The sequence below is a fragment of the Chiloscyllium plagiosum genome, unplaced genomic scaffold, assembly GCF_037043375.1.
Source record: "Chiloscyllium plagiosum isolate Xiang-an unplaced genomic scaffold, Cpla_swu_hap1 HiC_scaffold_30, whole genome shotgun sequence".
Lineage (NCBI taxonomy): Eukaryota > Metazoa > Chordata > Chondrichthyes > Orectolobiformes > Hemiscylliidae > Chiloscyllium > Chiloscyllium plagiosum.
Genome location: NW_028270168.1, coordinates 18,437,885 through 18,452,448, shown reverse-complemented (window position 1 = coordinate 18,452,448; position 14,564 = coordinate 18,437,885). Strand labels below are relative to the sequence as shown.

The following is a 14,564-nucleotide window of genomic DNA, read 5'->3' as shown; positions in this document are numbered from 1 at the left end:
TCAGGTATTTTAGTTTTCTCAGGAGGAATACTGACAATAACTCTTTGATTTATGGTGCCAGTAGATTCCCCAGATTGGGAGTCTAAGCCAGCACCAACACCCCTCCCAGGCTGCCCTCACCTCTCACTCTTGTCTCACCTCTTCAGGCTGCACCTTGTTGGTTTGGTCAATGATTGACAGGTGCAGCGACCAATCAGCATCCGCCGCCGCCTACCTGCGAGTGACGGAGCTGGGCGGAAGCGGCTGAAGTTTTGGTGAAAATCTCAGAGAGTTTTGGGCGATTTGGAGTCGCCAACTCAGCGTGTGTCTTGGTTGGGATTGAGGTGGGGATGGAGCCGATCAACAGCTGGAGCCCCGGGAAGGTCTCGCTGTGGTTACAAGGTGAGAGATCCCGGAAGGGGAAAGGATATTCACAAAGGCAGCGTCACCAGGTATTTCTTCTTCAAGGAGCCCAACAAGTTGTGTCCTGCCTTGATCTTTGTGTCTGGGTCGGCATTCCACCAGAAACAGTGAAAAAAGTAATCTGTTGACAATCACTAGATTGTGCAACACATATCTCCCCCGATCTGTAACCTGCCTGTTGTTTATAGTCAAATCTGCGGCTGTTTTTCCCAATACAATAAGAAGCGACCCGTCGCTCCTCGATGGCTTGTTCATCTTGAACAGGACTGATTTACTAACTTGTTCTGAAGAAGGGTCACTGGACCTGAAACGTGAACTCCCCTTTCTCTCCACAGATGCTACCAGACCTGCTGTGTTTTGTTTTTCCAATAATTTCTGATTTTGTTACTGACGTATGTGTTTCTTCCCACTCAACTTTGGAGTAAATTGAGCAAAAAGGCTCCCCTTTGCACTAGTGAAAGTACGATTCGTTCTGCACGTCTTCAAACCTACGACACTGGATCCCCGTCCCAGATCAGACTTTTGTTTCACATTCATTCGAGGTTTGAATGACGAATCAAAGATTTCGGTTTAACGAGAGTCTGTTGTCTCAGTCACAGCACTGACAGCAAGATACGATTCGACGTTCATGGACACTCGAAAGGCAGTGTTTCTATTTATTTATTACTGTTTACTTGCGAACTATCCCTAGGTATTTTGCAGGAGCATCAATGTAGAAACAATGCATTGATGGGATGTGTCCAGTTATGGGTCAGAAGGTGAAGACTGTTGTCTACGTCAGAAGGCGATGTGGATTCCAAGCTTCGGCATGGATCGGAGGAAAGGTGATCAGGTCCTGGAACATGGTCACTAATGGCATTGCTAGGTTGGAAGTAAGATGCTTTCTAGACAGGAAATGGGGTATGAGTGAAAAAACGTGGCGCTGGAAAAGCACAGCATAAGCTCTTCATTTCCTGATGAAGAGCTAGTGCTGGAAACATCCACTGTCCTGCTCCTCGGATGCTGCCTGACCGGATGTGCTTTTCCAGCGCCACACTTCTAGACTCTGATCTCTAAGATCTGCAGTCCTCACTTTCTCTTTGGGAATAGGGTATTGTTTGTTGGCAGTATTATGCCATCAGTAGTTTTTTTAATATAATGACACAGAGTCAAGAAATTGAAGTACACTCAAGAGAAATCCAGGTACAACCGTCCAATTAAATGCTGGAGTTGGAATTATGTTACTTGACTATGGAGAAGAGGTTCAATCCATGGTCAGTAGAGGTTGACTTAAAATTTATGCAAGCTGCTAGTACAGCTAAAAAGTGGATGTAACAATAAATTTTAACTTTGTCTGGAGTAATTGCATTTTTGGGCATCTTTGGCTAGGCCAGCATTTGTTGCATATTTGTAATTGTCTAGAGGGCAGTTAAGTCATCCACATTGCTGTGGTTCTGGAGTCATATGTAAGCCAGAGCAGGGGAGAATGACAGATTTCCTTCCCTAAAGAACATTAGTGAACCAACAGTGAATTGACAATGGTTTCATGGTCACCATCAGACCCTTTTTTCTAGATTCTATTGAATTCAAATTCCACCGTCTGCCTCAGCAGGATTCAAAGGTAGATTCTCAGAGGATTACCTGTGTCTCTGGGTTAACAGCCTAGTGATAATACTATTAGACCAATGCACAGCCCCGAAAAGCCAAAAGAAAACTTTATCGTTTTATGTTAAGGTTTATTTGTGTAAAGTCAAAACCAGATTCTCTTGTCCCCAAATGATACTTTTGAGATGAAGGATTAATTTTTCCATGCTCTGGAATGTTGAATTGTCTCAGCAACAGCCACTTTGGTAGTCAAACAATGAGGGCCAAACAACAACTTTGTTTTTATTCCAACTGGATATTCCCTATTCAATGCTGTTGAATTCAATTCTGACATTACAGTATTTCAAACTTTTGCCTCTATAAAACTACAGTCATAAGGGACCAATTTATGTGTATGATAGGTTATTTCCTAAACATCCATACAATTTCAAATTCTGAACAAAAAAACTGAAAGAACCGTGATGCTTGAAATCAGAAACAAAAACAGAAATTGCTGGAAAAATGTAAAAGGTCTGGCAGCATCTGTGGAAAGAAATCAGAGTTAATGTTTCGGGTTCAGTGACCATTCTTCAGAACTAAGCCAAGAGAGTCAAATAAGTCATTATTAGGTTGTGCACAACAAAAGCGAACTGGAATGGTTTGCAATAATGTGCTTCTGTCAGTTCTGTGCTGCAGTTGATTGTGGTCCACTTTATTGATAGTACAGAGCAGTGAACTTTATGCTGATGTTCAAGATCTATGAGTTTGTGGGCAAATCAATTGCAAATAGACATTTCACTTGTAGTTGAAATTACCAGAAGACCAAATGTGAATCAGATTTCCATGCAGGGCGTTGATGAGGTCCCACTTGGAGTATTGTGTACATTTTTAGTCACCAAATCATAAGAGAATATGGACCTTGAAAGGTATAGTGGTGTGGAGTGACCTTGAGAAGGTGTAACATCAACAAGTCCAGATGTCAGGAACGGAAGCTGAGCACTTTATATGGGAAAAAAAGATTTTTGAAGTGGTTCAAACAAAAACTTGCAGAACAACATGCAAAATGAACTTAACCTCAGTGACTCAGTCTAACACTAGCATTTATTCATCAATATGGAAATAATCCCAGTATATCCTATGCAATAAAAGCAGGACAAATCATAAACAGCTTATTCTCAGTTCTTAGCAAGCGGATCAAAGGTATCGTCAATAGTACCATTAAGTGGTACCAACAATCTGTCTGTTGAAGCACTATTTTTGATTCTGCCAGGTCCACTGTGTTCCAGACCCATTAAATCCTTGGTCCAAGCATGGACTAAAGAGTTGTAAATTCTGGAGATTGGGTAAGATAACAAAACAGCATTTGATCAAGTGTTGCAACAAGGAGTCCTAATTTAATTGAAGTTGATGAGAATCGTTTGGGGAAATATCTCATTTGGCTGGAGTTGTACCTAGCACGAAGGAAGATGCAGCTGTTGGAGACCAAGCACCTTATCTCCAGGACATTGCGTAGGGCAACGTCTGCAACAATGTCTTAGGCTCAACCTTGTATGTATTTTATATAATCTCATTTCATCAAAGGCCTTCTCTCCATTATATGATTAGAAGTGGAAATTTTTTTAATTGTGCAAAGTTTGCTTTTATTCACAGCTCCTCTGATAGTGAAGCAACCTGTGCCTGAAAACAGCAAGATTTGAACTATGTCCAAACTTGGGCACTTTTATGTTGCAGATACCATTTGCACCACACAAGTGGCATGTAATGACTATCTCCAACAAGAGAGAACCTGACCAGCTTTCCTTGTCGCATTGTCTATCCCTAACCCTCAATGTCCTGGGTAGTTGAGCTCACCATTGACTAGAAACTGGACTGGATTATATAAATACTATATAGCACGAGCAATCGAGAATCTGGAAATTCTACAGTATGTAACTGATTTCCAGACTCCACAAAGGCTGCCCACCATTTGCAAGGTACAAGTCAGGAGTGTTTATAATAGGCTGCATTTACCTGGATGGGTGTAGGTTCAAGAACACTTTAGAAGCTTGACAATATCTAGGGCAAAGCATCCCAATGCACCACCTTAAAACATATACTTCCCCACTACCAATTCACTGTGGCAGCAGTATGTACCGTCTAAAAGATGTACTACTGCAACTCATTTAGGCATCTTTTAACAGTACCTCTAAAACTTACAAATTCTGCCTCGAAGGACAAGGATAGGAGATGCCTGAGAAGACCACCACCTCCAGCTGGCACATCATTCCTTTTTGGAACTATATGTAGCACTTCCATTGCTGTTGTATTCATATCTCCCCATCCAATAGCACTATAGGTGTACTTGCACCACATAGATCTCACCACAATTACTAGCATTTCAAGAAGATGGTTCAGCACCTTTTCTTTGAGGCAGGCTGTTATAATCAATAAATGTTAGCATTGCCTGTGACTTTGATGTCCCCTGCATGAATAAATTAATTCAAAATATAAGTGAACCAAATTAATCCTGGCACATTAGTCACTGATGAAGATTCAGTGAGACCTTTTCATACAAAATTGTTTTAACAGTGTGATAAATTGTTGGGGGTTGAAACTTTATTGCTGGAACAGCACAGCAGGTCAGGCAGCATCCAGGGAACAGGAGATTCGACGTTTCGGGCACAGGCCCTTCTTCAGGAATGGCAGAGAGCTTCTTCAAGGAAGGCATCCTTGTAAGAGGATTCGCAGTAGGTTGAAATCTTCGAGGAGAAAGTGAGGTCTGCAGATGCTGGAGATCAAAGTTGAAACTTTATTGCTGGAACAGCACAGCAGGTCAGGCAGCATCCAGGGAACAGGAGATTCGACGTTTCGGGCACAGGCCCTTCTTCAGGAATTCCTGAAGAAGGGCCTGTGCCCGAAACGTCGAATCTCCTGTTCCCTGGATGCTGCCTGACCTGCTGTGCTGTTCCAGCAATAAAGTTTCAACTTTGATCTCCAGCATCTGCAGACCTCACTTTCTCCTCGATAAATTGTTGGGACCGTGTAACTGAGTTCAGCAGACAACTGTGTGTGTTTCTGGAGAGAGAAGGGATTGAAGAGATCTGTCACAAAAGGATAAGCTTGTTGGGCCAAATAGTTTCTTCCTCCTGCAAGTTATGAACTCTATCCTCCTGTGGGTCCTGGAATATGTCACCTCCAAGGATCCTATAAGATAATAATTATCTGAGAACATTACTGTGGAAATGTTCAGGTTGTTGGTGGGGGTGGGGAAAGGTGCAGAGAGCAGTTAGGGAGCATTCTGGTAGGAAATATTCCTATTGACTTCTCATCCATCATGTCTGAAAATTTCTGCCAGTGGCACATTAAACAATACAATCATCTCTCAGCTGAAGATATAATGTTGGTTAAACTATGCAAATTAAATTTCTGTTATGATTTAGGATTTTTCCAATGCTTTGTTCTTTTGTAAACGGCTTGCAAGTATTTCCACAAATAGATTGCATCCCTTAATGACTCAAACAGGTTTTTTTTCACTTTCCTCTACACTGAGCTTTCAGGAAGCCATGTAGAATGTAGAAAACATCGACTGTGCTGGGTTGATTTGTGCAAGTCAGACCACACACCAGATCTATTTACAATTTAAAATGTTTTGTTGAAGCAGATAATGAGTCAAAATACTGTACAGCAAACTGTTAAATTACTATAGGAAAATACAGTGTATTCTAACAGTGCCTTTTGAAAAGATTCTCTGAGCCAGACATTGCTTAGGATTGCCATGATATCCCATCACTAAGTGTTTTGAAGAGTCACAGAAGTGACTTGAGTGACTGATTTTAGCTCTTTGTACTATCAATAATGGCATTTCAGTAATCTCCAGACAATGGTCTAGTTGGCAAAGGGGAGAAACCCAGCTTCTGGTACTGATAAGACACATATGTTAGAATCAGCCCCCAGACTGATGCCCTTACAAGGGAATGGAAAACACATTTAATTTATGGATACCTAGCTCTCAGAAATCCCAAGTTAAAACCAGTTTAGTATAACTGGGCTACCTGTCCCCTCAAACACATGGAGCAGCTCGTACAACAAAATAAATAGAAATCAAGCTAACGTTTCTATAATACATTCCATGATGAAGAAGCAGACATTTTGAATTTTATTACTTTTTTTTCTATCTGTTATTAATGAGCTCTTTAACGTTTTGGTCACTCAACTAGAGGACCCCCAAATTCTTATATCATCTAGTGTTTCTTATTGGTTTAACGTTCAAGAATTTGCCCAAGACAGAAATCTTTAGTTGTTAGACTTATTCTATGCCTTCAAAGGATTTGTCATATGTCACATTCCACATATCTAGATCCTAACTTAATTTCAAAATTATTAATTTGAATACATTTAACAAAAGATGTAACTTAGTGTTGCCATTTCTCCATCAATTTGAAGATGATGTGTGCTCAGGTTCGTGATATTTTGCCAATTGTCTTACTGTGACTCAACAGACTGCTTCTAAACCCACATATTGCTGGGCACGTGGGGGCATGATGTCCCACAAAACAATAGGGTCCATTAGCAGCATTTGCTTCTTTTTCTCTGACTTCACTATATTATTATGGCATTTGGATTCAAAGCATTATACAGCTTGATGAAAAAGTTGTGCACTTTGAAAAACTGGCAAGCTCTCAGTCAACAATAAGATACCAGTTTCTACAGAGAATTTCAATGTCTTTTGAAGCATTTTCTTTGTCCTCCCCTAGAATGCTGGCAATTTAACAGTTGAGAAAACAGAGCTATTTATAATAGAAATCTTTTCACCTAGCTCTTTGAGAGGAAAAACAGCAAACAGACAATAACTGTAAGTTCTAAACTAATACCTTTGTTTATAAGACATGATGTTTTCCTTTCTTTGCCATTAGTATGGCTGAGCCAACTAAAATATTTAGATATAGATTATTTTATCACCTGTCCTTTATGCTTTCTTCCATCCCTTCTATTTGCAACTGATTCTTCTGAGATCTCAATCTGTGTTTCAAATGGAACAGTTTATCTTTTGTCCCATGTAAGAGCTACTGGGACTTACAGGATTTTTGATCTTTAAACCAATAAATTTTAAAATGACTTTTTTGGTCATTAAAAGCCACTAATTATTTGAATCACTTGCTTAAGCCTGTAGCGTATATAAACTTGACAAAAGAATTCAAACTGCAGTTCTTTTTAATGATGACCACAGCTAAATGGAAAGCCACAGGACAAAAATGTTTATTCTTCTCATTATTGTAAAGCAAAATATGAGCATTTAACACCCAGGTATCTTAGTTGACAGTCATGTTCTACTCTCCTGATGTTTTCTAAATTTCAAGTGGCATCACAGGTAGACAGGGCGGTGAAGAAGGCATTTGGCACACTTATCTTCATCGGTCAGGGTGCTAAGTACAGGAATTACAATGTCATGTTTGGGCTGTACAAGACATTGGTAAGGCCACATTTGGAGTACTGTGTATAATTCCAGTCATCTTGCATAGGAAGGATGTTACTACACTGGAAATGGTGCAAAAAAGACTTACAAAATATTACTGAGACTGAAGGGCAATAAGGAGAGGCTGGGTAGGCTGGGACTTTCCTGCCTGGAGTGTAGGAGGCTGAGGGGTCACCTTACAGAGATTGATTAAAATCATGAGAGACATTCAGAAGTTGAATAGCCAAGATCTTTTCCTCGGGTTATGGGCATCCAAAACTAGAGATTTAGGTTTAAGGTGAGAGGAGAAAGGTTTAAAGAAGACCTAAGGGTTAACTCTTTGACAGAACGTGGTGCATACATAGAACAAGCTGCCAGAGGACAGTATGGGTAGGAAAGGTTTAGAGGGATATGGGCCAAAAGCAGGCAAATGGGACTAGTTAAGTTTAGGAGACCTTGTCGGCATGGACGAGTTGGGCTGAAGGATCTGTTTCCGTGCTGGATGACTCTGAATGCACATAATAGTCAAATGTTTGTACCTTGCTACATCACACCAAGATGAAAGACTGTTAATGATGTAAAAGTGTTCTGCATTCCTGATACCACTGTAACTGTTAATAGCCTACTTCACTACAATTAAAATATATGGTTTAACATCTCTATACATGCTTGAGATGTTGGGTGGCTATGATTCAGATACTAGATGGTCAGTTTTCCACCTGCTGCAATCTATCCTGGAACACGCCCAGGATTATGCTGTGTAGCTTTTTGGAAATTCAGGTCTCTTCTCTGTGCAGCTGTTACAATTTAAAGTATAGTATTTTGGACACATCTTAGAACTGGGTTAGTGTCTTTTTAAAAAGCCACATTGAGGAGAGAGACACTGAGAACTAGATAAAAAATTTCATTTTGTCAGCGATGAGCAAGGGGACAACAAACCATACCAACAAATCCCTGAAAACGCTGGGTATGAAGGGAGAGGAAAATTGTGTTATAATGCAGTATTGTAATTTTCTCTGGAATTATTTAAGATGGCATGAGTAAATTCACTGCCACCAATCCTAATTGATATTAGGCTTAGTTGCTGATATCATTTGTGAAGCATGCCCATATGAAGTATTTGACAGGAGATAAGTTCAGTCTTGATAAGCAGTCATAGTTTACAATATAAAATGTAACCCAGTTTTAAGGTCTGAAAAACATGGTCTCTTATGAGGCATTGGACATTAACTACACATTATTGTTATCCAAATGGACTAAATACTAGAACAACTAGTGAGTTTTGAGAAGATTTGTAACTTAGGTTGAGGTTCTGGATGTAGGTTTGCTTGCTGAGCTGGAAGGTTCATTTTCAGATGTTTTGTTACCATACGAGGTAACAACTTCAGTGAGCCACCAGATGAATCATTGCTGATGATTCCTGCTTTCTATTTATATATCTGGGGATCTTTGGGTTGATGATGTCATTTCCTATGGGGATGTCATTACCTGTTCTTTTTCTCAGGGGGGTGGTAAATGGGGTCCAAGTCAATGGATTTATTGATAGAGTTCCGGTTAGAATGCCATGCTTCTAGGAACTTGAAAGACCCTATACAGACAACTAAGAAAACTAATGCCATTTGCAAAATACCGTGCAAGAACTGTAACAAACACTGCATTGGACAAACAGGCAGAAAACTAGCTACCAGGATACATAAACATTAACTAGCCACAAAACGACATGACCCTCTCTCACTAGTATCCTTACATACAGATAAGGAAGGACACCACTTCAAACACACATCCATCCTAGGACAAGCCAAACTGAGACACGCATGAGAATTCCTAGAAGCATGGCATTCCAACCGGAACTCTACCAACAAACACATTGACTTGGACCTCTTTAACACCCCCTGAGAAAAAGAACAGGAAATGACATCACCACAGGAAATGACATAACCAGCCCAAAAAACCCAAATATGTAAATAAGAAGCAGAAAACACCAGCAGTGCTTCATCTGGAGGCTCACTGAAAATGTTAACTAGTATGGTGACGAAACATCTGAAAATGAACCTTACAGCTCAGCGAGCAAACCTGCATCCAACTCGAACAACTGGTATTGCAACACCAGAATACCAGTCTTGGAACTCCTTAGAATTGGAACAGTCATTTTATATCTTGGATGGGCACAGCTTGCCTCTTGATGTCAATTAACCCTATTAAGTACTTATGCAACATCTCCCTGGAAGTTTCTTTCTGGTTATTAAATTCTTTATACAATTGACTCACATAAATAGATTTCCCACTACCCCATTTTCCTACAAATCTCTGACTTTATCAACAGCTGGCAACTTGATTATCTTAAAAATCTGCTGCTTGAGTACAACACATTCTCATTGACTCTGTTTGATTGCATTAAAAGTTTGTAGAGGTCCTGCTCTTTCTTCCTAATCGACTGTAGCATTTTCCTAATGACAGAAGTTAGACTAATTGATTTATAGATTCCTGCTTTCAGGCTCCTGTCCTTCTTGAACAGGATCATCACATTGGCAGTCCTCCAATCTGCAAGAACCCTCTTGGAATTCAATGAGTTCAGGAATTTTTTGACTAATGCCTCCATTATCTTTGCAGCCACTTCCTTTAAAACCTTTGGATGCAAGTCATCAGATGCTGGCAGTTTCTGAATATAATCCCATTAGTTCACCAAATAGTTTGTCCCCTTCATGCCAGAAACTGTTAAAAAAATTCTTTTCTCCTATTAGCACCTTGCCTATCTGTTATCGATAGATGAAGATTCATGCGAAATAATGGTTTAAATTTTCTCTCCTCCCCATGATTAATTTCCCAGTTGCTCCTTCCAAGGGTCCCACATTTACTTTAGCCACTCTTGCTCTTCATTGAAGCTCTTGCTGTTTGATTATGAAACTAAGTTGGCAAGGAATATAAAATTATTTTCTCACCAGTTCTAACGAAGGAACTGAAATGTTAACTCTGTTTCTCTCCACAGGTGCTACCAGATCTGCTGAGATTTCCCAACAATTTATGGTTTTTGTTTCAGATTTTCATCGTTAGCTCTTCTTTCAGTTTTATTTATCCCCGAATATTTGGTTTTTGGTCATCCATTATTCATTTTTTAAAAAAGTCCTCAATCCTCTGACCTCTTTTTTTTTTATTTGTGTGCCTTAGAATTTGATTGGATATTCTTCTTGACCACCTTTTTTTTAATCGTGGGTGTCTCATTGACTCCTTTTTTCATTGACTGGAATAAATGTTTGTGACTGATCCTCACAGACTTCCTCCTTGGTCCATTGTCCTAACCTGCTTTAGACAATTCTCTCTTCATACATTAGTAATTACATTTGTTTAAGTTGAGGAAACCAAAGTGTGACCTGAGCTGCTTTCCCTGAAACTGTAGTTGAAATTTTACCACACTGTCATAGAGCCATTGAGATGTACAGCATGGAAACAGACCCTTCGGTCCAACTCATCCATGCCAACCAGAAATCCCAACCCAATCTAGTCCGACCTGCCAGCGCCCGGCCCATATCTCTCCAAACCCTTCCTATTCATATACCCATCCAGATGCCTTTTAAATGTTGCAATCATTGCTATCCCCTAGATGGTCTGAACTATAAAATGAAGAAATACTGTTTTTTCTTTTCTCCTGGATGGAAGAAAGAAAGTAATTTTTTGATATTTTCCCCTTTGAATGGTGTTCACATTTTTGAAAAATGTTTTGTGTCTGTTCTGCTGCTTTTTGGTGATATACAAACTATTTCAAGTTTTTTTTAAAATGGTGTTGTGCCATAATCACATCTTAAAGAGTATTTCAGTTGCACAGCAAAGAATTAATTTCCACACTTTCTTTAAGGGAATTGACTTACTTCAGTTTCTACCATTGGGCACTATACCCTAATTGTAAGACTCAGATTGTAGCTTTAGTGAGCCCCTGTGTGGCGTTCACAGTATTTTTAATGATTTCTAATTACTTTAAGCTTCTACAGGTAGGTTTAGTACTGATATCAGTGTTGCCACTTCAACTACTGGTTGCTCTGCATATTGAAGTTGACTGGCTTGTGTGCATTTGAGCTGCTAAAGTACGCTCAGTTTTCAAAGTGAAATTCTTTCCACCTCCTTTGTTGATGGCTTTTGTAAACCTGAGCATAGAAATCTGCACCACTGTTCACTGTTGTGGTCATTTTCTCCAGAACTATCAGAGATGCTAGATTCACTGCCACCAGTTATTCTTATTGGTACCCACCTTGATTTCTGATACCAAGTAGGGAAAGATATCCACAGAAAATCAACAACAGAAGTTGGACTCAATCATGATAGAGAGTAACGTTTCTTCATATTAATTATTAATGAGTCACATTACATTTGAAATACATGAGTCTATTGTGAAACATCAGGGTCAATGTCAATTCCTGGACTTAACACTAGAATAACTGGTACTTGTCTAATTTGTCTTAGAACTGGTTTGCTCTCCCAGAAACAGTCTTATGTTGGTTCCCTGTTTTTCAGTTTGATTTTAGAAATGCCTGCAGTTTAAGAACCTCCTGGAAACCTGTAAATGTTCTTGTTTGTCAGCTTTGCTTGATTGAATAGAACTCACTTCTGAGACAGTATATAATTTAAGCGGGTAATCTGTATAGTAATTTGGGATTTCACAAGAAACTCAATCAAGTTTGTGAGGTAAGACCTCCTCTACATAAAACCATGCTGACTATCTGTAATAAGTCCATTCTTTTCCAAATGTGAGTAAACCCTGTCACTAAGACATCTTCAATATTCTTTTGTAATATCCTTGTGTCCTCTTCATTAATTTATTTTATTTATCTTTGTGGGTCAGCAAACTTGGCACTCATAATTTTGGTCCCTTTAAACTAATCATTTGTACAATTTATACAAATTGCAAAAAGTTGAGACTGTGGCACCAGCTATCTTGTAACATACCACTCATTATGTCTCACCAATCAGAAATTGACCCATTTAGGCCTGCTACTCCTCGCTAACTGGCCAGTCTCCTAACCATGCCAGTACGTTAATCGCTATATCATGGTCCTTATTTTCTACAGATTTATGAAATGCCTTATGAATATTTAAGTACACTACATCCACTGTTTTTTTCTTTATCTGTAAGTACATCACTTCCTCAAAGAACTCCAATAAATGTGATTTCCCTTTCACAAAGCCATATCAACTCTGCCCAATTTATCCTGAATTTACCAAATTGCCCTGTTAATAATAGCTTCTAAAATTTTCCCTCTGATTGATGTTAAGCCAACTGGCCTTTCATTTCCCACTTTGTGACTCTCTCCCTTTGTTTTTAAATAAAGGATTTACATTAGCAAATTTTCACTCTAATATTAAAATCAATGTATTAGTCATCGCACTAGCCACTTCTTTTAAAACCATCAGCACCCAAGGACTTGTCAAATCACAGTTCCAACAATGTGCTAAGTACTACTTTCCTGTGCTTGTAATTTTCTAGACTTTCTCTATCCCTTCCCGTTCCTCTTTTTGAAATATTACTTAGACCATCTATAGTGAAGACCAATGCAAATAAGAAATGGTTCAATTCATCTGCTATTTCTGTTTTCATTATTAATTGCTTGGACTAATATTCCTTGGAACTTGATGCTCACTGTTAACTCTTATTCTCTGTCCCTACATTTGTTAACTAGATTTTCCTTTGTGCTCTAATTTTTGTCTCTTTTATTCATCTTTTGTTCTTTCCCTGCTTTTTCTTTTGTATTTTTGTTCTTTTTTCATTCCATTCAACTTTCTAACCTGCCATTGTCTTTGGACAATGATGTCCTTTTTCTTTAAGAATAATACTAGCTTTAACATTTTTAGCAGATCGTCGATAGTGGGTTCACCCCTTGGAATTTTCAATTCTTGCTTGAATGTTATCTATTCTGTGTATCCTGAAATATGCCCTTGAATGTCTGTTACTATGTCTCTGACCTACTCTTTAACCTAAATTGCCAATCCACTTTTGCTTCCATACGATCATAATTGCTCTTAATGAAGTTTAAAGCATTATTTTTAGACATAATCTTCTCCTTCAAATGGAATCTAAAATCACTTAAGATCACTGCTACCTAGGAGTGCTTTGACATGGTCTTTAATCCTATTTAAATACTTAATATCAGATCTAGCTTGTCTTGCTCTGTTTGGTGCCAGAATGTGCCATTCTAATATTCTAAGAATTTACCATCTGAGTAGTTCTTTCCAATGATTTTACATGTTTAGATTAAAATAGCCCATGGTAATTGCTGTGCCACTCTGGAAACTCCAGTTATTTATTTTTTGATAGCTTTATCCTGTGTGATCCTGTTAGGTAGCCTGTACACCACTGCTACTAATGACTTCAGTTCTTTCCTAACCGCTATACAAACATTATACATCTTAGTTTCCTGGACTTGGGTCTTCCTTCTCTGTTGTGCTAATAGCATCTTTAATCAACAGAAGCATCTCTCCACCTTTTACTGACTTCCTGACTTCCCAAATGACATCCACTCTCCAATATTCAGGTTCCAAGGTCATCCTGCAAACATATCTCTGTAATGGTCATTACAGCATACTTGTTTATTTCAGTTTGCATTTTCAAAGGTGTCAGTTGATGAGATGGTAAACTGAAGTCCTTCCTAATGAAATGCATGATTTAAAAACTACATTTGCTCTAGCTAAAGAAGACCAGAAGAGTTGTCCAATATTCCTGTCTCCACCATACCATAAGACTTTGACCAATCAAAATTGTGTAGCTAACTAGCAGAGAAATATGATTAGCATCTCACTACTCATCCAATTAGAATTGCCTCGAGCTAATTGGGAAGTCTCTAGATGCCTAGCACAGAACTAGTTTTTCACGTGCTGGTGAATCAGCCTGGCTTGTCCAATGCTGCTTATTGCAGACATTGGAACACAGATTCTATCTGAGTAGTTTGGGCTTCTGAATTTATATTGCATGGTATATGATCTTAGAACACCATGGTTGTAAGGAGACTATTCTCCACAAATTCATAGCTGTTCAGTTTAATCGCACGGCTGGAATCTCCAAAACAGAGTCATTAAAACACCCACGTGATTTGATTGGTCACTAGTTAGTCAATAGATAACTATTGTCTGTGGGTTTGAAACTTGGATATTAAGGATCTGCAAGTCATCATTAATGATTTGGAGA

At 39.0% G+C, this 14,564-nt stretch overlaps 1 protein-coding gene across 1 annotated transcript in view; it reads left to right on the top strand.

Moving 5' to 3' along the window:
* The first annotated feature begins 241 nt into the window (after window positions 1-241).
* The window catches only part of cnksr1 (connector enhancer of kinase suppressor of Ras 1), an 88,412-nt gene continuing 74,089 nt past the window's right edge, over window positions 242-14,564 (top strand). The window contains exon 1 of the mRNA XM_043717490.2: window positions 242-381. Within this exon, the coding sequence (XP_043573425.2) occupies window positions 330-381 (52 nt within the window). The 5' untranslated portion in view covers window positions 242-329. The remainder of the gene's footprint in view (window positions 382-14,564) is intronic.